This window comes from Bombina bombina, chromosome 1 (genome assembly GCF_027579735.1).
Source record: "Bombina bombina isolate aBomBom1 chromosome 1, aBomBom1.pri, whole genome shotgun sequence".
In the NCBI taxonomy this organism is placed as follows: domain Eukaryota; kingdom Metazoa; phylum Chordata; class Amphibia; order Anura; family Bombinatoridae; genus Bombina; species Bombina bombina.
Genome location: NC_069499.1, coordinates 270,231,184 through 270,256,623, shown reverse-complemented (window position 1 = coordinate 270,256,623; position 25,440 = coordinate 270,231,184). Strand labels below are relative to the sequence as shown.

Genomic DNA, 25,440 nt, shown 5'->3' with positions numbered 1-25,440 from the left:
CTCGCTGATAAAAATGTAAAGCAAATTCATCACTCAAAAATTGTGGAAATCAAAGAGATTTGTATCTGCCCCTCATCACAGCAGAACATGGCGAGATCATCTGCATTGAAATCAATGAAGCAGCTTCTCCTATCTCAAAGCTGTTAACTTCCTTCTGCATAAAACTACTTCTACGGTCAAGGATGCCTGCATCACAAAAAATGAATTTAATCAAACGGAAACCCCACTCTATTTAAGTGTCCACTCTAACATATGCACAAAAGAAAACATTAAAAAAAAGTTAAAAAAAAAATCCTGTGGTTAAGAAAAACAAGTAGCGAGTGGTAGGTAGCAACAGATAGTGACCTCCTACCATTTGCGTAGGTTCTGCTACAGCATTGTAGTACTGGTACCCTACAGCTGTTGCTACAACGCTACTTGGCGCCACACTGTCTTTTCCTATACAGGGAGTGCAGAATTATTAGGCAAGTTGTATTTTTGAGGATTAATTTTATTATTGAACAACAACCATGTTCTCAATGAACCCAAAAAACTCATTAATATCAAAGCTGAATAGTTTTGGAAGTAGTTTTTAGTTTGTTTTTAGTTTTAGCTATTTTAGGGGGATATCTGTGTGTGCAGGTGACTATTACTGTGCATAATTATTAGGCAACTTAACAAAAAACAAATATATACCCATTTCAATTATTTATTTTTACCAGTGAAACCAATATAACATCTCAACATTCACAAATGTACATTTCTGACATTCAAAAACAAAACAAAAACAAATCATTGACCAATATAGCCACCTTTCTTTGCAAGGACACTCAAAAGCCTGCCATCCATGGATTCTGTCAGTGTTTTGATCTGTTCACCATCAACATTGCGTGCAGCAGCAACCACAGCCTCCCAGACACTGTTCAGAGAGGTGTACTGTTTTCCCTCCTTGTAAATCTCACATTTGATGATGGACCACAGGTTCTCAATGGGGTTCAGATCAGGTGAACAAGGAGGCCATGTCATTAGATTTTCTTCTTTTATACCCTTTCTTGCCATCCACGCTGTGGAGTACTTGGACGCGTGTGATGGAGCATTGTCCTGAATGAAAATCATGTTTTTCTTGAAGGATGCAGACTTCTTCCTGTACCACTGCTTAAAGAAGGTGTCTTCCAGAAACTGGCAGTAGGACTGGGAGTTGAGCTTGACTCCATCCTCAACCCGAAAAGGCTCCACAAGCTCATCTTTGATGATACCAGCCCAAACCAGTACTCCACCTCCACCTTGCTGGCGTCTGAGTCGGACTGGAGCTCTATGCCCTTTACCAATCCAGCCACGGGCCCATCCATCTGGCCCATCAAGACTCACTCTCATTTCATCAGTCCATAAAACCTTAGAAAAATCAGTCTTGAGATATTTCTTGGCCCAGTCTTGACGTTTCAGCTTGTGTGTCTTGTTCAGTGGTGGTCGTCTTTCAGCCTTTCTTACCTTGGCCATGTCTCTGAGTATTGCACACCTTGTGCTTTTGGGCACTCCAGTGATGTTGCAGCTCTGAAATATGGCCAAACTGGTGGCAAGTGGCATCTTGGCAGCTGCACGCTTGACTTTTCTCAGTTCATGGGCAGTTATTTTGCGCCTTGGTTTTTCCACACGCTTCTTGCGACCCTGTTGACTATTTTGAATGAAACGCTTGATTGTTCGATGATCACGCTTCAGAAGCTTTGCAATTTTAAGAGTGCTGCATCCCTCTGCAAGATATCTCACTATTTTTGACTTTTCTGAGCCTGTCAAGTCCTTCTTTTGACCCATTTTGCCAAAGGAAAGGAAGTTGCCTAATAATTATGCACACCTGATATAGGGTGTTGATGTCATTAGACCACACCCCTTCTCATTACAGAGATGCACATCACCTAATATGCTTAATTGGTAGTAGGCTTTCGAGCCTATACAGCTTGGAGTAAGACAACATGCATAAAGAGGATGATGTGGTCAAAATACTCATTTGCCTAATAATTCTGCACTCCCTGTATGTGCTAGTAAAAAAAATATAACACTGGCCGTTACCCTGCCCCCCATCCAAGTGTTGAACCCCCCATTAGCCACCTAAGTAATTCACCCTACCATTGCAATTAACTGACTACCTGCATTTAAACCCACCATAATTAACCCCATAACCACTAGAAACCCCCACCCCAAGATACACCCAACCTCTAACATGCCTAAGACCCCCTAAAAAATTCAAACCCCTTAAAAAAGCTTTATGGTATCCCCCCATTGCAACAAGTGTTATAATGAACCACTTGAGTAAAGCACATAAGTATCACAATTATGCAAGTGCTGCTAAAAGTTCACACATAAATGGCAAAATGGGCCCCACTTTGTGCAGGTAGTACCCTTCAAACCAACTGTGATGATTAAAGCCATATGGACCCACAAATAGTGTGAGTAGTACACGCGCCTGGCCGCTTATGCCCTTTCGCTATATCATTCAGTTTGTCAAAGGTAATAATCCACATTTATGACTCTCAGTAGCAGTATATGTCATATGGTATGAAACATGAAGGATTTTGGGTCTACTAGTTGTATATAGGTTGACTATTTTTTTATGTTTTCATAAATATACATTTTTAATGTTCTACCTATGTGAATCTAGTCTGGTCTGGATCATGTTCTCTTGGCTCCCCAGAAAAAAAGTCAATCAAAAATCGCAATTACAAAAACTTGAACAAGGTAACCATGGGGCCCCAAATCTTAACTCCATACCAAATTTAAATATGTGAGTCTCACAATTTAAATCACTCACTATGGACTATCCAACTATCTACACAACACTCTAATAATAAGAACATGTTAAAAAAACAAAGCGCTGAGACCAAAATTTGCATATGAGGGCTTTAAGACAAATGAAACATTACAGTTAACAGGGACCTTATCTTGTTTTATAGAGCACAAACATCATTGTCATTTGTTCTCCCTTTAATGTGTTATCAATGAACCATTTTATTTTTTCTAGTAAATTCTCAGTGTGTGTGTGTGTGTATGTATATATAAATATATATATATATATATATATATATATAGAACAAATGGAGTAGAATGAAGGGCACTCTCAGGATTTGTTTGTATTTGCAAATAGAAGTAGTTTATTCATAGTTTCAAAAATTCTTCATAGTAGATGTGTTCTCTACTGTTGGTTATCTACTGTTTGGTGAGCACGGCTGTATGCCGACATAAGATATTATCTGTCTTGAGGAAGGCTTCTGTGAAAGACGAAACCTCGACTATGAAGAATTGTTGATACTATGAATAAACTACTTCTATTTGCAAATACAAACAAATCATGAGAGTGCCCTTCATTCTACTCCATTTGTTCTATATGTTCCTTCAAGGACTGCACCCAGGTGTTTGAATATCACCCAAGGGTTTGAGTGCTGGAAAATTTGCTATTTTATATATATATATATATATATATATATATATATATATATATATATATATATATATATATATATATATATATATATGGGTGTGTGCATTGTGTGATTGGCTGATGGCTGTCACATGATAAGGGGGGAGGAAAAATTGGATTAACTGAAATTTGTCAGAAAATATTTTACTGCTCATTTCAAATTCAAAGTAAGCATTATTGCATTGTCTTTTTATTGTGTATTTGTAAGTTATTCAATTCTATTGTATTTTGTGGTTCTTTGATCACTGCTGGCAGTCAAGGGCAGGGGCAGCTCAAGGAACTGCACTGATAATGTTTTGCCTGGGTCAGATAATAAAATGACGACTCCTAACTCTAACACCAATCTAACTCTAATACCAATCAGCAAGTGCTACCCAGGTGCTAAACAAAAAATGGGCCAGCTCCTAAGTGGGAGGTTGATCCCAGTGCTTGGAATACATTGTCTACATGCCTGATTACATTATACCTTTGAAGCTTTCCCAATGATTTGTGATACTAGCCACATACAATTAAATGTATTGAAAATTACACATATGGATTTATTCTAGCAATTGGAAATGAAAATATCAGTACCTTTGTAAATAAAGAGAAATATAAGATAAAGAGTTCTGCTCTTCCTGCAGGTTCAGCCCAGTTAAATTGGCATTTTCTTTGGAACAATAGGTTGAGGTTTCAATGATCAAACACATCAATTTCAAATACAAAAATAAGAATAAAGGAATAATGTCCTATACCATTAATACATAACATAATATGATAATACATTAATATAACAAGTCATTACAAATTTTAAGGGAAACTAATTATACAGAATATAGTCTCTTAAATCTTCTCTCTCCGATGTGAAGATATTTTTCTTCAATGTCTCATCCAGAGTATGTAGGGGAAAGTAGCAAATTAGAAAAACATTATTTCCCAGTAGTTATGTTGATCATTTTGGTGCTGGGGTTTAATTATATATTTAAATATCCTCTTTCATTATTTTAATAATTAGTTTCAATAATTATGATAGCATATGCAGCACACATCGGCTTCTCAATATTTCACAATAACAAAGTGAAACAATTCAGCTTTCCATTGCTGACCTACTCATTTATTTATAATTAAACTGCATATATCAGTAGGGAGTTTGAAAGTCAAATACTCACATGGTCTCACAATTAAAAACCAAACCCACAATTAAGATTAAGAATAAAAAAAATCTCAGTGGGACTTGATATTTTGTATAATTAAGACTTTTCTACAAAGTATAATGGATATACGTTAATTATGAAGATGCGTATGAATATGTATGCACTTATTTGTTTATGTTTTATGTACAACAAATGTTTGGGACATATTTGCAATTGAAAATGCTAGAGTGCTGGACTGAAAGTCTTTTAGAAAAAGATGAATAATATTATATACCTGAACACACACTGAACTGCAGTTAAATAACTTGAAGATAAATTATATATATATATTTTTTTATAAGTGAAGTCCTGCAAGAAAACATAAAAATGCATTTATCAGCATGCTATCCTTGCATATTATAGGCAACTTGTGCATGTTTATATAGTTCATGAGGAATCACACACATAAAATAATTTGTCATAATAATTCTCTATTGATTAATAACCCCTTCATTGCCACCATATCTGTTAGTGATTTTCTTTTTAAAAAAAATGTGTTTAGCAAAGGATGGTTTGATCACATATCATTTCAGCACTGGCTTGGCTGATTGATTCTGCTGGGATGGCACCAGGTTCTATGAAAAAATAGATGATGGTAAAACGTATATTACCCTTAGAAAAATTAGTCATTTTGAGAATTAGAAATGTACCATCTTGCATAACAATCCTGGAGTCAGGCCAGCACTAAAAGTTAACCTTTATACGAGCACTTCTTGTCTACCAATACAATTACAGTATTCAAACTGGTTAGCGATGGTTTAAAGATATTAAACAAGTAACCGTCAAAACGCAGCTTCATCATGAGAATAATTGGTCAAGCAGTGAAATAATTGGTGAACAGTAAAAAGGGAAAATAAGTATTAGTGAAGTTAATCCTTTCACTTGTAAGTTTCTCGGGCAAATGTATCTTGCTGGCTAAATGAGAGACTTTATAACAACTGAACGGATAAAATATAAAATATTTATATACCTTTATAATGCTAACATGTATGAACATAGATTAAATAATTTTAAGAGTAAATGAAATATATTCTCAATGGGTTACACTGGCAGAGAACATATGTCCTACTGATGGCATTAGTACAATTATTAAGTTGGTTCTGCTTTTATAAATTTGACTTTAGAAATACATATGTGTTTATGGATAGATGTGGCTAAGGCCCACACCTGCTGGTGATGCAGAAGTCCAGTCTTAGATTTGCAAATCAATTTAGCACGCATTGTTATTTTAAGACAAAGAAATAAATCTGAACACTTCAAAGTGAAAGGATCAACATATTCACATGGCACCCGGAATCAATCCCATGCGGAGAGAAATGAACGGAGAGCAACGTACCCATCTGGACCGGCCCCTAGGCTATCAAAACAAAACAGTACATGGTTCAGTAAAGAATCACAAAGCTGCACTATTAAATTATATGATGAAAGTTACATGAAACTATGCTCCATTCTGCCTGTAGTTTATCACGTAACATCAAAAGTGATTTCTAAAGAATATGCACAGAATTTCAAACTATTTATTCTGACACATGTTCCCTACATACAAAATGTTTATCTGTATAATTACTAAAGGTTAAAATAGTGTAACCCTTATGTTCACTTAAAGGGACATGACATTTCATAATCCAGAGAGAACATAACATTTTTAAAAATATTCCAATTAACCTCTATTATCAAACGTACTTTGTGCGCATGGTATTCTTTCTTGAGGAGCCTACCCAGGGTAGATAGAGTGCACTTGTCTGGGGCACTATTATGGCATTGCTTTTGCAAGAATGCTTTTAATAATGTTTTATACATTTTTTAGCACTAGATGGCAGTAGGGTTTGCACAATTAAAGGTATTCTTGCAAAACTGCTGCTATATAAAGCTTCAGACACATGCATGCTACCTACCTAGGTATGCTCTTCAACAAAGAAAACAAAGTAATTTTGACGCTAAAAGTAAAGTGGAAAGTTATTTTTTTTTCCCATTGAAATCATATAAGTAAAATGATGGGTTTTGTGTCTCTTTAACAAGAACTTTGCATTTCTGTAGAAACACAGGTCTTAAATGCATGTTTATACAGCACTCACCTTTATTAACAAATAAGAGTAAAATAGAAGTGATAATTAAAAATGAAAAAAAAAACAGCTGTGTTACCCTTGTAAAAGATACTCATTATAATAAGTAATAAATGCAAACATGGAACCTGTTCTCTGAATTTTCACTGGTTTTACAATATTTCACATTTTTTAATTATGTATTTTGTGAAATTCCAGCTGAACGTACTGTAGCTGGTACAATTAATTATTTAACTAAAGAAACAGTGAGTAACTTTACTCTAATAAGTAGGGTAACATCACATTGCCCAACTCTAAATTATTAGCAGAAATCCCTTTAAATAAAAATGGTCACACTTTAAAATAATATATATATATATATATATATATATATATATATATATATATATATATATATATATATATATATATATATATATATAAGATTCAATGATTGCACTTTTAAAGGTTGCTGTGTCTTAAATCCAGAGAGTGCAATAATTGATTTTGATGATTACCCTGGTACTACTCTTTAAGGTGAGTGGGAGTGTGCTACCGACCACACTATATATATATATATATATATATATATATATATATATATATATATATATATATATATACACACATACACACATATATATACACATATATACAGTATCTAACAAAAGTGAGTACACCCCTCACACTTTTGTAAATACTTTATTATATCTTTTCATGTGACAACACTGAAGAAATGACACTTTGCTACAATGTAAAGTAGTGAGTGTACAGCCTGTATAACAATGTAAATTTGCTGTCCCCTCAAAATAACTCAACACACACCCATTAATGTCTAAACCGTTGGCAACAAAAGTGAGTACACCCCTAAGTGTAAATGTTCAAATTGAGCCCAATTAGCAATTTTCCCTCCCTGGTGTCATGTGACTCGTTAGTGTTACAAGGTCTCAGGTGTGAATGGGGAGCAGGTGTGTAAAATTTGGTGTTATCGCTCTCGCACTCTCTCATATTGGTCACTGGTAGTTCAACATGGCACCTAATGTCAAACAACTCTCTGAGGATCTAAAAACAAGAATTGTTGCTCTACATGTAGATGGTCTAGGCTATAAGAAGATTGCCAAGACCCTGAAACTGAGCTGCAGCATGGTGGGCAAGACCATACAGCGGTTTCACAGGACAGGTTCCACTCAGAACAGGCCTCGCCATGGTCGACCAAAGAAGTTGAGTGCACGTGCTCAGCGTCATATCCAGAGGTTGTCTTTTGCTGCAGAGGTTGAAGGGGTGGGGAGTCACCCTTTCAGTGCTCAGACCATACGCCGAACACTGCATCAAATTAGTCTGCATGGCTGTCGTCCCAGAAGGAAGCATCTTCTAAAGATGATGCACAAGAAAGCCCGCAAACAGTTTGCTGAAGACAAGCAGACTAAGGACATGAATTACTGGAACCATATCTTTTGGTCCGATGAGACCAAGATAAACTTATTTGGTTCAGATGGTGTCAAGCGTGTGTGGCGGCAACCAGGTGAGGAGTACAAAGACAAGTGTGCCCAGTCTACAGTCAAGCATGGTAGTGGGAGTGTCATGGTCTGGGCCTGCATGAGTGGTGCCAGCACTGGGGAGCTACAGTTCATTGAGGGAACCATGAATGCCAACATGTACTGTGACATTCTGAAGCAGAGCATGATCCCCTACCTTCGGGTACTGGGCCGCAGGGCAGTATTCCAACATGATAATGACCCCAAACACACCTCCAAGATGACCACTGCCTTGCTAAAGAAGCTGAGGGTAAAGGTGATGGACTGGCCAAGCATGTCACAAGACCTAAACCCTATTGAGCATCTGTAGGGCATCCTTTAAACGGAAGGTGGGGGAGCGCAAGTTCTCGAACATCCACCAGCTCCGTGATGTCGTCATGGAGGAGTGGAAGAGGACTCCAGTGGCAACCTGTGAAGCTGTGGTGAACTCCATGCCCAAGAGGGTTAAGGCAGTGCTGGAAAATAATGGTGGCCACACAAAATATTGACACTTTGGACATTTTCACTCACACTCCCCAAAATGTCAAATTTTTTCTATTAAAAGTAAACTTTGGAAAGACCAGTGAGTGCCGTCCTTTTTCAGTTAAATTCAACTGCTGGCACCCTGGCAGCTGTTATTGTGGTGAGAGTGCTCTTTTTTTAACTATATATATATATATATATATATATATATATATATATATATATATATATATATATATATATATATATATATATATATATATATATATATATAAACTGTTTTTCTAAAGTAGAAACTTTTTTTTTCTAAACTGACTTGACATATGAATATACTGACGTACTTCTTTGTGAGTGGCAAAGGCTGATAATTAGGTCTTTGTCATACATTTTCTAAGAGACGGAAGGCGGAGAGAAGCATTATTGGCACATTCTGATTCCCTTTCCAAATTCAGAAAGGTGAGTCAGAATGAAGATATATGCTTCCACTTGAAAGTAATGGGCACTCCAGCATTACACTGATAAAAGCTGGTGTATTTTAAAGTGAAAACATGAGTGGATTATGGAATGTTGAACAGTTATCAAGAAAGCCCTAATGAATATTAAAGGGAGAGGAGTCAACTCAACATTTGAAGGGACATTCAAATGTGAAAATTATTTCTTCTAATTGATTTGAGCATGTCATTTTTCCATTACTGTCCATAACTATAAGTTTAACAGTCAGACAGCAGATCAGAAGCTGCATTTGCATGATGTGTCCTGATTAGGAGTTGCAATGCTCGCAGCACTTGAGGGTAACTTTATGTTTAAATTCTTTACGGGTGTTAAAAACATAGAAGTTGATCACAATCTTGCACTTGTTTTCGGCAGATTATGACCTCTGAAATATAGCCTGTAATATCAGTGTATTTTTCCAATGATCACAATCCTAAAATTATTCTACCATTAATACTCCTAAAGCTTCAAATTTCTACTATCGGAAATCAACAAGTAATCTATATCTGCCACATACATCTCTGGATTGCGTAATTGAAAAGCCAAATGTGTTGGATTAACGAAAAAGAAAAGAACGATTTTGTGGGTTTAGCGATTACAACACAAGTTTAAAGGTCCTGTGTGATCAATGATCCTTTTTAATTGTGTGTGATGATATTAACATATTATGCTCCAAAACTATAGATATGTGTTTAGGTCTTTTTTAGAGATTTGAACAGGGGCATTATCTATATAGTGGGCATGTGTGTCTGTCATGTTTGTTAATTTTCATTAGTGTAAATGTGCTTATTATTAAATTTTTAACTGTAATTGATCAACCAGGTAGCGTTTGATGACGTTGCTTCCGAATATCAACCATTTTGGCAGTGTATTGTCAGTGTGCTTTGAGTATGCGTATAGTCAATATTCTATTCTCAAGCTTTTTGTGGTACTGGGTAATAATTTGAAATGTTTTGACTGGGGATTAATCAAGTTCCTTTAGTTGTGGAATTCAATAAGTGAAAAATGGGTCAATAAATATATAAAGTATTGAGAATTTGAATTGTGGTCTGCCATATTATGTATAGTACAATTTATCACTAACCAATCATAAAAAAAGTGCTGCAATAAACACTGAAAGTGGCTAATTGTGATCACATCATCATCAAAAATGGCTCATCAGCAGCCATCAAAATGCAAATAATTATCAAAATATAGATAGTGATAAACCCCATAGTTATCTAGCGGCAGTAATGCAAAATTACATTTTCTAACAAATTAGAGCAGGTCATTTCTGTATTACATTGTCCATTTTATCTCCCTGGGAAATAAAACAATATTGCAATATAACATAATTTATGCTTACCTGATAAATTTATTTATCTTGTAGTGTATCCAGTCCACGGATCATCCATTACTTGTGGGGTATTCTCCTTCCCAACAGGAAGTTGCAAGAGGATCACCCACAGCAGAGCTGCTATATAGCTCCTCCCCTCACTGCCATATCCAGTCATTCGACCGAAACAAGACGAGAAAGGAGAAACCATAGGGTGCAGTGGTGACTGTAGTTTAATTAAAATTTAGACCTGCCTTAAAAGGACAGGGCGGGCCGTGGACTGGATACACTACAAGAGAAATAAATTTATCAGGTAAGCATAAATTATGTTTTGTCTTGTTAAGTGTATTCAGTCCATGGATCATCCATTACTTGTGGGATACCAATACCAAAGCTAAAGTACACAGATGATGGGAGGGACAAGGCAGGAACTTAAACGGAAGGAACCACTGCCTGTAGAACCTTTCTCCCAAAAACAGCCTCCGAAGAAGCAAAAGTGTCAAATTTGTAAAATTTTGAAAAGGTGTGAAGCGAAGACCAAGTCGCAGCCTTGCAAATCTGTTCAACAGAGGCCTCATTTTTAAAGGCCCAGGTGGAAGCCACAGCTCTAGTAGAATGAGCTGTAATCTTTTCAGGGGGCTGCTGTCCAGCAGTCTCATAGGCTAAGCGTATTATGCTCCGAAGCCAAAAGGAGAGAGAGGTTGTCGAAGCTTTTTGACCTCTCCTCTGTCCAGAGTAAACGACAAACAGGGCAGATGTTTGACGAAAATCTTTAGTAGCCTGTAAGTAAAACTTCAAGGCACGGACTACGTCCAGATTATGCAAAAGACGTTCCTTCTTTGAAGAAGGATTAAGACACAATGATGGAACAACAATCTCTTAATTGATATTCCTGTTAGAAACCACCTTAGGTAAAAACCCAGGTTTGGTACGCAGAACTACCTTGTCTGAATGAAAAATCAGATAAGGAGAATCACAATGTAAGGCAGATAACTCAGAGACTCTTCGAGCCGAGGAAATAGCCATCAAAAACAGAACTTTCCAAGATAAAAGTTTAATATCAATGGAATGAAGGGGTTCAAAAAGAACTCCCTGAAGAACTTTAAGAACCAAGTTTAAGCTCCACGGGGGAGCAACAGTTTTAAACACAGGCTTAATCCTAACCAAAGCCTGACAAAATGCCTGGACGTCTGGAACTTCTGCCAGACGCTTGTGCAAAAGAATAGACAGAGCAGAGATCTGTCCTTTTAAAGAACTAGCTGATAAGCCTTTGTCCAAACCCTCTTGGAGAAAGGACAATATCCTAGGAATCCTAACCTTACTCCATGAGTAACTCTTGGATTCACACCAATAAAGATATTTACGCCATATCTTATGGTAGATTTTCCTGGTGACAGGCTTCCGAGCCTGTACTAAGGTATCAATGACTGACTCGGAGAAGCCACGCCTTGATAGAATCAAGCGTTCAATCTCCATGCAGTCAGTCTCAGAGAAATTAGATTTGGATGATTGAAAGGACCTTGTATTAGAAGGTCCTGCCTCAGAGGCAGAGTCCATGGTGGAAGAGATGACATGTCCACTAGGTCTGCATACCAGGTCCTGCGTGGCCACGCAGGCGCTATCAGAATCACCAATGCTCTCTCCTGTTTGAATTTGGCAATCAGTCGAGGGAGCAGAGGAAACGGTGGAAACACATAGGCCAGGTTGAAGAACCAAGGAGCTGCTAGAGCATCTATCAGCGTTGCTCCCGGGTCCCTGGACCTGGATCCGTAACAAGAAAGCTTGGCATTCTGGCGAGACGCCATGAGATCCAGTTCTGGTTTGCCCCAACGATGGACCAGTTAAGCAAACACCTCCGGATGGAGTTCCCACTCCCCCGGATGAAAAGTCTGACGACTTAGAAAATCCGCCTCCCAGTTCTCTACGCCTGGGATGTGGATCGCTGACAGGTGGCAAGAGTGAGACTCTGCCCAGCGAATTATCTTTGAGACTTCTAACATCGCTAGGGAACTCCTGGTTCCCCCTTGATGGTTGATGTAAGCCACATTCGTGATGTTGTTCGACTGATATCTGATGACCCTCAGTGTTGCTACAAAATCTATAAGAGTCCCTAGGAAGGAGACTCTTGTGAGTGGTGATAGAGAACTCTTTTCCACGTTCACTTTCCATCCATGCGACCTCAGAAATGCCAGAACTATCTCTGTATGAGACTTGGCAATTTGAAAGCTTGACGCCTGTATCAGGATGTCGTCTAGATATGGAGCCACCGCTATGCCTCGCGGTCTTAGAACCGCCAGAAGTGAGCCCAGAACTTTTGTAAAAATTCTCGGGGCAGTGGCCAACCAGAAGGGAAGAGCTACAAATTGGTAATGCCTGTCTAGAAAGGCAAACCTTAGGAACCGATGATGATCTTTGTGAATCGGTATGTGAAGGTAGGCATCCTTTAAGTCCACTGTGGTCATGTACTGACCCCTCTTGGATCATGGGTAGGATGGTCCGAATAGTTTCCATTTTGAGTGATGGAACTCTGAGGAATTTGTTTAAGATCTTTAGATCCAAGATTGGTCTGAAGGTTCCCTCTTTCTTGGGAACCACAAACAGATTTGAATAAAATCCCTGTCCTTGTTCCGTCCGCGGAACTGGATGGATCACTCCCATTACTAGGAGGTCTTGCACACAGCTTAAGAATGCCTCTTTCTTTATCTGGTTTGCTGATAACCTTGAAAGATGAAATCTCCCTTGTGGAGGAGAAGCTTTGAAGTCCAGAAGATATCCCTGAGATATGATCTCCAATGCCCAGGGATCCTGAACATCTCTTGCCCACGCCTGGGCGAAGAGAGAAAGTCTGCCCTCCACTAGATCCGTTTCCAGATAGGGGGCCGTTCCTTCATGCTGTCTTGGGGGCAGCAGCAGGCTTTCTGGCCTGCTTGCCCTTGTTCCAGGACTGGTTAGGTTTCCAGGCCTGTCTGGAATGACAGTTCCCTCTTGTTTTGAAGCGGAGGAAGTTGATGCTGCTCCTGCCTTGAAATTTCGAAAGGCACGAAAATTAGACTGTTTGGCCTTTGATTTGGCCCTGTCCTGAGGAAGGGTATTGACCCTTGCCTCCAGTAATGTCAGCAATAATTTCCTTCAAGCCAGGCCCAAATAAGGTCTGCCCCTTGAAAGGAATGTTGAGTAATCTAGACTTTGAAGTCACGTCAGCTGACCAGGATTTAAGCCATAGCGCCCTACGCGCCTGGATGGCGAATCCGGAATTCTTAGCCGTTAGTTTAGTCAAATGAACAATGGCATCAGAAACAAATGAGTTAGCTAGCTTAAGCGTTCTAAGCTTGTCAATAATTTCATTAAATGGAGCTGTCTGGATGGCCTCTTCCAGGGCCTCAAACCAAAATGCCGCCGCAGCAGTGACAGGCGCAATGCATGCAAGGGGCTGTAAAATAAAACCTTGTTGAATAAACATTTTGTTAAGGTAACCCTCCAATTTTTTATCCATTGGATCTGAAAAAGCACAACTGTCCTCAACCGGGATAGTGGTACGCTTTGCTAAAGTAGAAACTGCTCCCTCCACCTTAGGGACCGTCTGCCATAAGTCCCGTGTAGTGGCGTCTATTGGAAACATTTTTCTAAATATAGGAGGTGGGGAAAAGGGCACACCGGGTCTATCCCACTCCTTGCTAATAATTTCTGTAAGCCTTTTAGGTATAGGAAAAACGTCAGTACACACCGGCACCGCATAGTATCTATCCAGCCTACACAATTTCTCTGGAATTGCAACTGTGTTACAGTCATTCAGAGCAGCTAATACCTCCCCAAGTAATACACGGAGGTTCTCAAGCTTAAATTTAAAATTAGAAATCTCTGAATCAGGTTTCCCCGAGTCAGAGATGTCACCCACAGACTAAAGCTCTCCGTCCTCATGTTCTGCATACTGTGACGCAGTATCAGACATGGCTCTAACAGCATTTGCGCGCTCTGTATCTCTCCTAACCCCAGAGCTATCGCGCTTGCCTCTTAATTCAGGCAATCTAGATAATACCTCTGACAGGGTATTATTCATGATTGCAGCCATGTCCTGCAAGGTAATCGCTATGGGCGTCCCTGATGTAATTGGCGCCATATTAGCGTGCGTCCCCTGAGCGGGAGGCGAAGGGTCTGACACGTGGGGAGAGTTAGTCGGCATAACTTCCCCCTCGACAGAACCCTCTGGTGATAATTATTTTATAGACTGATCTTTACTGTTTAAGGTGAAATTAATACATTTAGTACACATTCTCCTATGGGGCTCCACCATGGCTTTCAAACATAATGAACAAGTATGTTCCTCTGTGTCAGACATGTTTAAACAGACTAGCAATGAGACTAGCAAGCTTGGAAAACACTTTAAAACAAGTTTACAAGCAATATAAAAAACGTTACTGCGCCTTTAAGAAACACAAATTTTCCCAAATTTTGAAATAACAGTGAAAAAATGCAGTTACACTAACTAAATTTTTACAGTGTATGTAATAAGTTAGCAGAGCATTGCACCCACTTGCAAATGGATGATTAACCCCTTAATACCAAAAACGGAATAACAAATGACAAAAACGTTTTTTAAACAGTCACAACTGCCACAGCTCTACTGTGGCTTTTTACCTCCCTCAATATGACTTTTGAAGCCTTTTGAGCCCTTCAGAGAAGTCCTGGATCATGCAGGAAGAAGCTGGATGCCTGTGTCTGTAATTTTTGCTGTGCAAAAAAACCGCCAAAATAGGCCCCTCCCATTCATATTACAACAGTGGGAAGCCTTAGGGAACTGTTTCTAGGCAAAATTCAAGCCAGCCATGTGGAAAAAACTAGGCCCCAATAAGTTTTATCACCAAACATATGTAAAAAACGATTAAACATGCCAGCAAACATTTTAAAATACACTTTTATAAGAGTATGTATCTCTATTAATAAGCCTGATACCAGTCGCTATCACTGCATTTAAGGATTTACTTACATTACTTCGGTATCAGCAGCATTTTCTAGCAAATTCCATCCCTAGAAAAATATTTTAACTGCACATACCTTATTACAGGAAAACCTGCACGCTATTCCCCCTCTGAAGTTACCTCACTCCTCAGAATATGTGAGAACAGCAAAGGATCTTAGTTACTTCTGCTAAGATCATAGAAAACGCAGGCAGATTCTTCTTCTAAATACTGCCTGAGATAAACAGTACACTCCGGTACCATTTAAAAATAACAAACTTTTGATTGAAGAAATAAACTAAGTATAAAACACCACAGTCCTCTTACGACCTCCATCTTAGTTGAGAGTTGCAAGAGAATGACTGGATATGGCAGTGAGGGGAGGAGCTATATAGCAGCTCTGCTGTGGGTGATCCTCTTGCAACTTCCTGTTGGGAAGGAGAATATCCCACAAGTAATGGATTATCCGTGGACTGGATACACTTAACAAGAGAAACTTTAATTATCTTTCTTGCATTTGAAAAGTGTGTCTGCCCCATGCTCCCTAAATAAGCTAAAAAGCAGATTCTCTAGGTGTTCAGAATGTCCCAAATTGCCGTAGCCAGTCATTTATTAGGCAGCATTCTGAACATTTAGGTTACAGATTTTGCTTTTTGACCTCTCTAGGAAGTGTAGGACAAGCACACAAGGTGGTTAATGTTGGTTTGAAAGCAACAAAAAGAAATGAGAAGAATACATTACAAAACGAGTAGCAGATAGATAGTATAGACTTTGAGGAGAAGTAAGAGGTTGTTACAACAGTTCCATGAAGGTTTATAAAAACTAACTACTGCTGGCTTAAAGCTTCTCTTGAGCCTCTAGAGAGCTTGGTGTATTTTATCTCTACTGTCAGAGAAAAGTTATGTAGACTTCTTGCCACACACCTGCTTCCTCTGGTGTGTTAGGTTAGAAATTATCTTTGTGTAAAAGGCAGATGGTTCCAGTGCTCTAGGCTTTGAGACCTTTCATTGTCTCTGACGCTGTGTCCAGTCTTTTCATTATCCAGGTTTACCTCTACTTGGATCTTGACCTGCTACCTTCCCAGACCCTGACTGCCTTTTTACCTCACCTCAGTGCCTCTTGCACCTTGTTTTGTATTGTTCCTGTTCCAGTCAGTACAAAATCCTGCGTTTGTCTTTTCTCCAAAGTGGGCTCTCTCCACCCCAAACATACCTGAACTTCACAATCCATATGTGGCATCACTGTGCTGCTAAGATGTTTCTGTATTGTTGTGTATCCTATCTACGCTATTACTTGCATATTCTTGTACAACTTAGTGAGACTTTGTTCAAGCCAGACATAGGTTCACCATTGTTACTATGTTTCTGTATCGCAGTGTTTACAGGCAACACCAGCACATGTGCACTTCCGTACTCCTAAGTGAGACAGACACTGGCCCTGCTGAGATACTTTTTCCAGTTCTGCTTCTTGTTATATCCTTTGACTAACTTCAAGGTTCAGTCTGTTGAACTCCAGCCGATTTTCACCTTTGCATTTTTATAAAGTCTTCATAAAAGGGGTAACTCCTCAGAGAAGTTTGTAAACTAGGCCCCTTTAGTGCTGAGGACTGTTTTGCAAGATTCCACCTCTGCTCCTGGGCTCCCAGACCCTCGCACCGCTACAAGCATGATAGGAAGTCAAGAATGAGTGGAATACTGGACCTAACATACACTAGGGCCTTTTTTGCTTCTTTTTTTTTTTTTTTAAGGTTACTTGGAAGAGAATAAAGTTTATTAATCAATGTCTGTTATGATCCTTCTCTATTTACAATTCTTCTCATAAAACAATATTTATATGAAGAAGGACTAGAATGTTATGTAACCAGTTTTTGGAAAAAGTACCCAGCAAATAGGAACCACTATAAGTTCTGCTGAATGTATATGCAAAACTAAAAAAATTATTGCTTAAGTTTTTCAATAAAGTGTATTCTTTTAGTACACATTAATAAATAGTTCTCATCAGTTTTGTTTTTAATATGGGAAAAAGTAATAATTTAAAAATAATTTTAAAAAATTCACACGTGGTAATGTCTTACTGCATCTTGGTAAATCTTATTATATTTAAATTATGTTCAATAAATATTCTAGAAACCACCTCACAAACACAGCAATACATTTAAGTTTTTTTTTGTTGTTTTAGTGATAAGGTATGAGTTGAACAGACTTATATTACAATAAGTGAAAGAGAACAAAAAACAGCCTTTACAGTGATAACTTTCACTTGAACCCAGAATTACTAGAGAAAAGATGCGTTTTTAATTCATATATGTAAATTATTATATAGCAAGATCAGTGTATAAAATCATATAATTGCTATAAAATCATTAAAAAAAAACAATCACAAAACAAATTTCAGATGCAGCAGCACATAAATGATTTTTCTTAACATAAGTGATTTTTCTTAAATCAACAGTAAAGTCAAAATTAAAAAATCATGATTCTAAAAGATTTTCAAAATGATTTTCAAAAATGTTCTAAATAACATCTATTATCAAATTTGGTTTGTTCTCTTGGTATCCTTGTTGAAGAGTAAACCTAGGCAGGCTGATAGGAACTTAGGAGCGTGTACAGGTCTTTAGCACTCTATCGCAGCACTGTTTGCAACTATGTATAATATTACTCTAAACAATGTTGCAAATACTGCTGCCTGATGGATACAATCCTGAGCACACATACGATTACTCCTTAACAAAGGATACCAAAAGAACTAAGCAAAATGCATAACAGAAGTAAATTGAAAAGTTGTTTAAAAGTTTATGCTCTATCCAATAAATTAAAGATTAATTTTGACTTCACTGTCCTTTTAATTCTTAATTGATACAATATCCTACATCTTAAGTTATTGGAATGTATTATACTAATTTTGTACATAGAGAGACAGAGCAATACTGATGATCTATCCAAAAAGAAAGAAGTGCACATATCACAAGTTGAATAAAAAACAAAAAAACAAAAAAAAAAACCAACATTATTTGGGTATGAAACGCTCAATAATACCAAATATTTAACAAAACAGTGAAAGTAAACATAAAACAATAATGGCCTAAATGTGATAAACCAGAAAACCTAAAAGTGGAAAATATAAACAACCTGTAACACATTAACAATATAAAAATTCACACCCGATAAACATCTTACAATAAAATATACTATATAATTTATGTGCTTTAAAAACAACACACCTTTAATATAATTAACAATTAACCCATTAAATTGTTTAATAAATTATTCAATTCTTATATCAAAGATAAAATAAATGGAAAATTACAGACTAATATATCCATTATTCAAGAATATATATTAAAATTATAACACACCCAATACCAGTGTTTTTTTATACAAATTGTAATAATTTTTTTTTTTATTACATTGAGAGTTCATGCAACAACCGATAAATATGCCGTTGGAAGCAATTTAATTTATTGACTGCTTCTGATGGCGTGTTATACCTCCTGCCGAAAACATTTTCATGTCCCATAGAAAGTATTAGACGCCGTTAAGCGATAACTTATACCAGGTTTCCAATGAAAGCCCAAACCGTTAATACTGTCGGAGGCTGTCGATACATTGAGAAAAATTACACCTATTTCAACTAGGTGTAAAAGAGGAAAAATGTGTTTTTGAGGCCTGGTCTAGCGCTCCAGATGAGGGAGTATAATAAATGAACCCTCAAATAATAAGAATAACAGATGATAAATTCTGTGTATGCAAACGGCTGCAGCTAACCTAAAACGAAGGGAGATTCTCTATATCACCCCTCTAAGTAAAAAAATCAAAAAAACATAATTTATGCTTACCTGATAAATTCCTTTCTTCTGTTGTGTGATCAGTCCACGGGTCATCATTACTTCTGGGATATAACTCCTCCCCAACAGGAAATGCAAGAGGATTCACCCAGCAGAGCTGCATATAGCTCCTCCCCTCTACGTCACTCCCAGTCATTCGACCAAGAATCAACGAGAAAGGAGAAACCAAGGGTGAAGTGGTGACTGGAGTATAATTTAAAAGATATTTACCTGCCTTAAAACAGGGCGGGCCGTGGACTGATCACACAACAGAAGAAAGGAATTTATCAGGTAAGCATAAATTATGTTTTCTTCTGTTATGTGTGATCAGTCCACGGGTCATCATTACTTCTGGGATACCAATACCAAAGCAAAAGTACACGGATGACGGGAGGGATAGGCAGGCTCATTATACAGAAGGAACCACTGCCTGAAGAACCTTTCTCCCAAAAATAGCCTCCGAAGAAGCAAAAGTGTCAAATTTGTAAAATTTGGAAAAAGTATGAAGCGAAGACCAAGTTGCAGCCTTGCAAATCTGTTCAACAGAGGCCTCATTCTTAAAGGCCCAAGTGGAAGCCACAGCTCTAGTAGAATGAGCTGTAATTCTTTCAGGAGGCTGCTGTCCAGCAGTCTCATAGGCTAAACGAATTATGCTACGAAGCCAGAAGGAGAGAGAGGTAGCCGAAGCCTTATGACCTCTCCTCTGACCAGAGTACACGACAAACAGGGAAGACGTTTGTCGAAAATCCTTAGTTGCCTGCAAGTAGAACTTGAGGGCACGAACTACATCCAGATTGTGTAGAAGACGTTCCTTCTTTGAAGAAGGATTTGGACACAAGGATGGAACAACAATCTCTTGATTGATATTCCTGTTAGTGACTACCTTAGGTAAGAACCCAGGTTTAGTACGCAGAACTACCTTGTCTGAGTGAAAAATCAGATAAGGAGAATCACAATGTAAGGCTGATAACTCAGAGACTCTTCGAGCCGAGGAAATAGCCATTAAAAACAGAACTTTCCAAGATAACAATTTTATATCAATGGAATGAAGGGGTTCAAACGGAACACCCTGTAAAACGTTAAGAACTAAGTTTAAACTCCATGGCGGAGCAACAGTTTTAAACACAGGCTTGATCCTAGCTAAAGCCTGACAAAAAGCCTGGACGTCTGGATTTTCTGACAGACGCCTGTGTAACAAGATGGACAGAGCTGAGATCTGTCCCTTTAATGAGCTAGCCGATAAACCCTTTTCTAAACCTTCTTGTAGAAAGGACAATATCCTAGGAATCCTAACCTTACTCCAGGAGTAACCTTTGGATTCGCACCAGTATAGGTATTTACGCCATATCTTATGGTAAATCCTTCTGGTAACAGGCTTCCTAGCCTGTATCAGGGTATCAATAACCGACTCAGAAAAACCACGTTTTGATAAAATCAAGCGTTCAATTTCCAAGCAGTCAGCTTCAGAGAAGTTAGATTTTGATGTTTGAATGGACCCTGTATCAGAAGGTCCTGTCTTAGAGGTAGAGACCAAGGCGGACAGGATGACATGTCCACTAGATCTGCATACCAAGTCCTGCGTGGCCATGCAGGCGCTATTAGAATCACTGATGCTCTCTCCTGTTTGATTTTGGCAATCAATCGAGGAAGCAGCGGGAAGGGTGGAAACACATAAGCCATCCCGAAGTTCCAAGGTGCTGTCAAGGCATCTATCAGAACCGCTCCCGGATCCCTGGATCTGGACCCGTAGCGAGGAAGTTTGGCGTTCTGGCGAGACGCCATGAGATCTCTGGTTTGCCCCAACGTCGAAGTATTTGGGCAAAGACCTCCGGATGAAGTTCCCACTCCCCCGGATGAAAAGTCTGGCGACTCAAGAAATCCGCCTCCCAGTTCTCCACTCCCGGGATGTGGATTGCTGACAGGTGGCAAGAGTGAGACTCTGCCCAGCGAATTATCTTTGATACTTCCATCATTGCTAGGGAGCTTCTTGTCCCTCCTTGATGGTTGATGTAAGCTACAGTCGTGATGTTGTCCGACTGAAACCTGATGAACCCCCGAGTTTTTAACTGGGGCCAAACCAGAAGGGCATGGAGAACTGCTCTTAATTCCAGAATGTTTATTGGCAGGAGACTTTCCTCCTGATTCCATTGTCCCTGAGCCTTCAGAGAATTCCAGACAGCGCCCCAACCTAGTAGGCTGGCGTCTGTTGTTACAATTGTCCAGTCCGGCCTGCTGAATGGCATCCCCCTGGACAGATGTGGCCGAGAAAGCCACCATAGAAGAGAGTTTCTGGTCTCTTGATCCAGATTCAGAGTAGGGGACAAGTCTGAGTAATCCCCATTCCACTGACTCAGCATGCACAATTGCAGCGGTCTGAGATGTAGACGTGCAAAGGGTACTATGTCCATTGCTGCTACCATTAAGCCGATCACCTCCATGCATTGAGCTACTGACGGGAGTTGAATGGAATGAAGGACACGGCATGCATTTAGAAGCTTTGTTAATCTGTCTTCTGTCAGATAAATCTTCATTTCTACAGAATCTATAAGAGTCCCCAAGAATGGAACTCTTGTGAGAGGAAACAGAGAACTCTTCTTTTCGTTCACTTTCCATCCATGCGACCTTAGAAATGCCAGAACTAACTCTGTATGAGACTTGGCAGTTTGAAAGCTTGAAGCTTGTATCAGAATGTCGTCTAGGTACGGAGCTACCGAAATTCCTCGCGGTCTTAGTACCGCCAGAAGGGCACCCAGAACCTTTGTGAAGATTCTTGGAGCCGTAGCCAATCCGAATGGAAGAGCTACAAACTGGTAATGCCTGTCTAAGAAGGCAAACCTTAGATACCGGTAATGATCTTTGTGAATCGGTATGTGAAGGTAAGCATCCTTTAAATCCACAGTGGTCATGTACTGACCCTCTTGGATCATGGGTAAGATTGTCCGAATAGTTTCCATTTTGAACGATGGAACTCTTAGGAATTTGTTTAGGATCTTTAAATCCAAGATTGGCCTGAAAGTTCCCTCTTTTTTGGGAACCACAAACAGGTTTGAGTAAAACCCTTGTCCTTGTTCCGACCGCGGAACCGGATGGATCACTCCCATTAATAACAGATCTTGTACACAGCGTAGAAACGCTTCTTTCTTTATCTGGTTTGTTGACAACCTTGACAGATGAAATCTCCCTCTTGGGGGAGAGAATTTGAAGTCTAGAAGGTATCCCTGAGATATGATCTCTAGCGCCCAGGGATCCTGAACATCTCTTGCCCAAGCCTGGGCGAAGAGAGAGAGTCTGCCCCCCACTAGATCCGGTCCCGGATCGGGGGCCCTCGGTTCATGCTGTCTTTGGGGCAGCAGCAGGTTTCCTGGCCTGCTTGCCCTTGTTCCAGGACTGGTTAGGTTTCCAGCCTTGTCTGTAACGAGCAACAGCTCCTTCCTGTTTTGGTACAGTGGAAGTTGATGCTGCTCCTGCTTTGAAATTCCGAAAGGGACGAAAATTAGACTGTCTAGCCTTAGCTTTGGCTTTGTCTTGAGGCAGGGCGTGGCCCTTACCTCCCGTAATGTCAGCGATAATATCTTTCAAACCGGGCCCAAATAAAGTTTGCCCCTTGAAAGGTATATTAAGTAATTTGGACTTAGAAGTTACATCAGCTGACCAGGATTTTAGCCACAGCGCCCTACGTGCCTGAATGGCGAATCCTGAGTTCTTAGCCGTAAGTTTGGTTAAATGTACTACGGCCTCCGAAATGAATGAATTAGCTAGTTTAAGGACTCTAAGCCTGTCCGTAATGTCGTCCAGCGTAGCTGAACTAAGGTTCTCTTCCAGAGACTCAATCCAAAATGCTGCCGCAGCCGTAATCGGCGCGATGCATGCAAGGGGTTGCAATATAAAACCTTGTTGAACAAACATTTTCTTAAGGTAACCCTCTAATTTTTTATCCATTGGATCTGAAAAAGCACAGCTATCCTCCACCGGGATAGTGGTACGCTTAGCTAAAGTAGAAACTGCTCCCTCCACCTTAGGGACCGTTTGCCATAAGTCCCGTGTGGTGGCGTCTATTGGAAACATCTTTCTAAATATTGGAGGGGGTGAGAACGGCACACCGGGTCTATCCCACTCCTTAGTAACAATTTCAGTTAGTCTCTTAGGTATAGGAAAAACGTCAGTACTCGCCGGTACCGCAAAGTATTTATCCAACCTACACAATTTTTCTGGTATTGCAACAGTGTTACAATCATTAAGAGCCGCTAAAACCTCCCCTAGTAATACACGGAGGTTCTCCAATTTAAATTTAAAATTTGAAATATCTGAATCCAATCTGTTTGGATCAGAACCATCACCCACAGAATGAAGCTCTCCGTCCTCATGTTCTGCAAGCTGTGACGCAGTATCAGACATGGCCCTAGTATTATCAGCGCACTCTGTTCTCACCCCAGAGTGATCACGCTTGCCTCTTAGTTCTGGTAATTTAGCCAAAACTTCAGTCATAACAGTAGCCATATCTTGTAATGTTATCTGTAATGGCCGCCCAGATGTACTAGGCGCCATAATATCACGCACCTCCCGGGCGGGAGATGCAGGTACTGACACGTGAGGCGAGTTAGTCGGCATAACTCTCCCCTCGCTGTTTGGTGAAATTTGTTCAATTTGTACAGATTGGCTTTTATTTAAAGTAGCATCAATACAGTTAGTACATAAATTTCTATTGGGCTCCACCTTGGCATTGGAACAAATGACACAGATATCTTCCTCTGAATCAGACATGTTTAACACACTAGCAATAAACTTGCAACTTGGTTACAATCTTATTTAACAAAAACGTACTGTGCCTCAAAGAGCACTAAACGATTAAATGACAGTTGAAATAATGAACTGAAAGACAGTTATAGCATCAATCCTTAAAAACAACACAACTTTTAGCAAAGGTTTGTTCCCATTAGTAAAGTAACAATAATTAAATTTGAAAACATAAAAATTACAGAGCAACGTTTTTAATCACAGTCAATATATAAGTCTCACAGCTCTGCTGAGAGAATCTACCTCCCTCCAAAGAAGTTTGAAGACCCCTGAGATCTGTTAGAGATGAACCGGATCATGCAGGAAATACAAGAGTAACTGACTGGAATTTTTTGATGCGTAGCAAAGAGCGCCAAAAACGGCCCCTCCTCCTCACACACAGCAGTGAGAGAGAAACGAAACTGTCACAATTAAAACAAGCAACTGCCAAGTGGAAAAATAATGCCCAAATATTTATTCACTCAGTACCTCAGAAAATGCAAACGATTCTACATTCCAGCAAAAACGTTTAACATAATAACTACCTATTAAAAGGTTTAATGTACTTTTAACAGAGTAATTCCGGTGAAATACCATCCCCAGAATACTGAAGTGTAGAGTATACATACATGTCATTATAACGGTATGGCAGGATTTTCTCATCAATTCCATTCAGAAAATAAAAACTGCTACATACCTCAATGCAGATTCATCTGCCCGCTGTCCCCTGATCTGAAGCTTTTACCTCCCTCAGATGGCCGAGAAACAGCAATATGATCTTAACTACTCCGGTTAAAATCATAGTAAAAACTCTGGTAGATTCTTCTTCAAACTCTGCCAGAGAGGCAATAACACGCTCCGGTGCTATTGTAAAATAACAAACTTTTGATTGAAGTTATAAAAACTAAGTATAATCACCATAGTCCTCTCACACATCCTATCTAGTTGCTGGGTGCAAGAGAATGACTGGGAGTGACGTAGAGGGGAGGAGCTATATGCAGCTCTGCTGGGTGAATCCTCTTGCATTTCCTGTTGGGGAGGAGTTATATCCCAGAAGTAATGATGACCCGTGGACTGATCACACATAACAGAAGAAAATAGAATAAAAGCTTTGCGCTGCCTATATAAATACATATAGATAAAAAATACAATTAATAAAAACTACAATTTATAAAAATAGATAAACAGTGTGCAAATAATTACATAAAATACCACATGTACTAAAAAATTAATTATCAATAAAAAATTGATAAAAAAATAGAGAATAAAGAGTAAACGAAAGTCCTTAAACACATAGGTAAAAATACATAAAAAGTTCATATGAATCCAAATATTCTTAATTCATCCAATCCCCCTATGGGTGTGCACTTACTTGAATAAACCTCAATCTGTATGAGGTAAGTAAAGACGTAATCACCTGTCA

The 25,440-nt window shown here is 39.0% G+C and overlaps 1 protein-coding gene across 11 annotated transcripts in view; it reads right to left on the bottom strand.

Moving 5' to 3' along the window:
• RYR3 (ryanodine receptor 3) overlaps positions 1 to 25,440 on the bottom strand; it is a 1,083,635-nt gene that overhangs the window by 798,196 nt on the left and 259,999 nt on the right. Inside the window, exon 4 of one of the 11 annotated variants that reach the window (XM_053697970.1) lies at positions 5,957 to 5,977. The exons of the other annotated variants lie outside the window; for them this stretch is intronic. Within the exon in view, the coding sequence (XP_053553945.1) occupies positions 5,957 to 5,977 (21 nt within the window). The remainder of the gene's footprint in view (positions 1 to 5,956; positions 5,978 to 25,440) is intronic. 11 annotated transcript variants of the gene reach the window in all.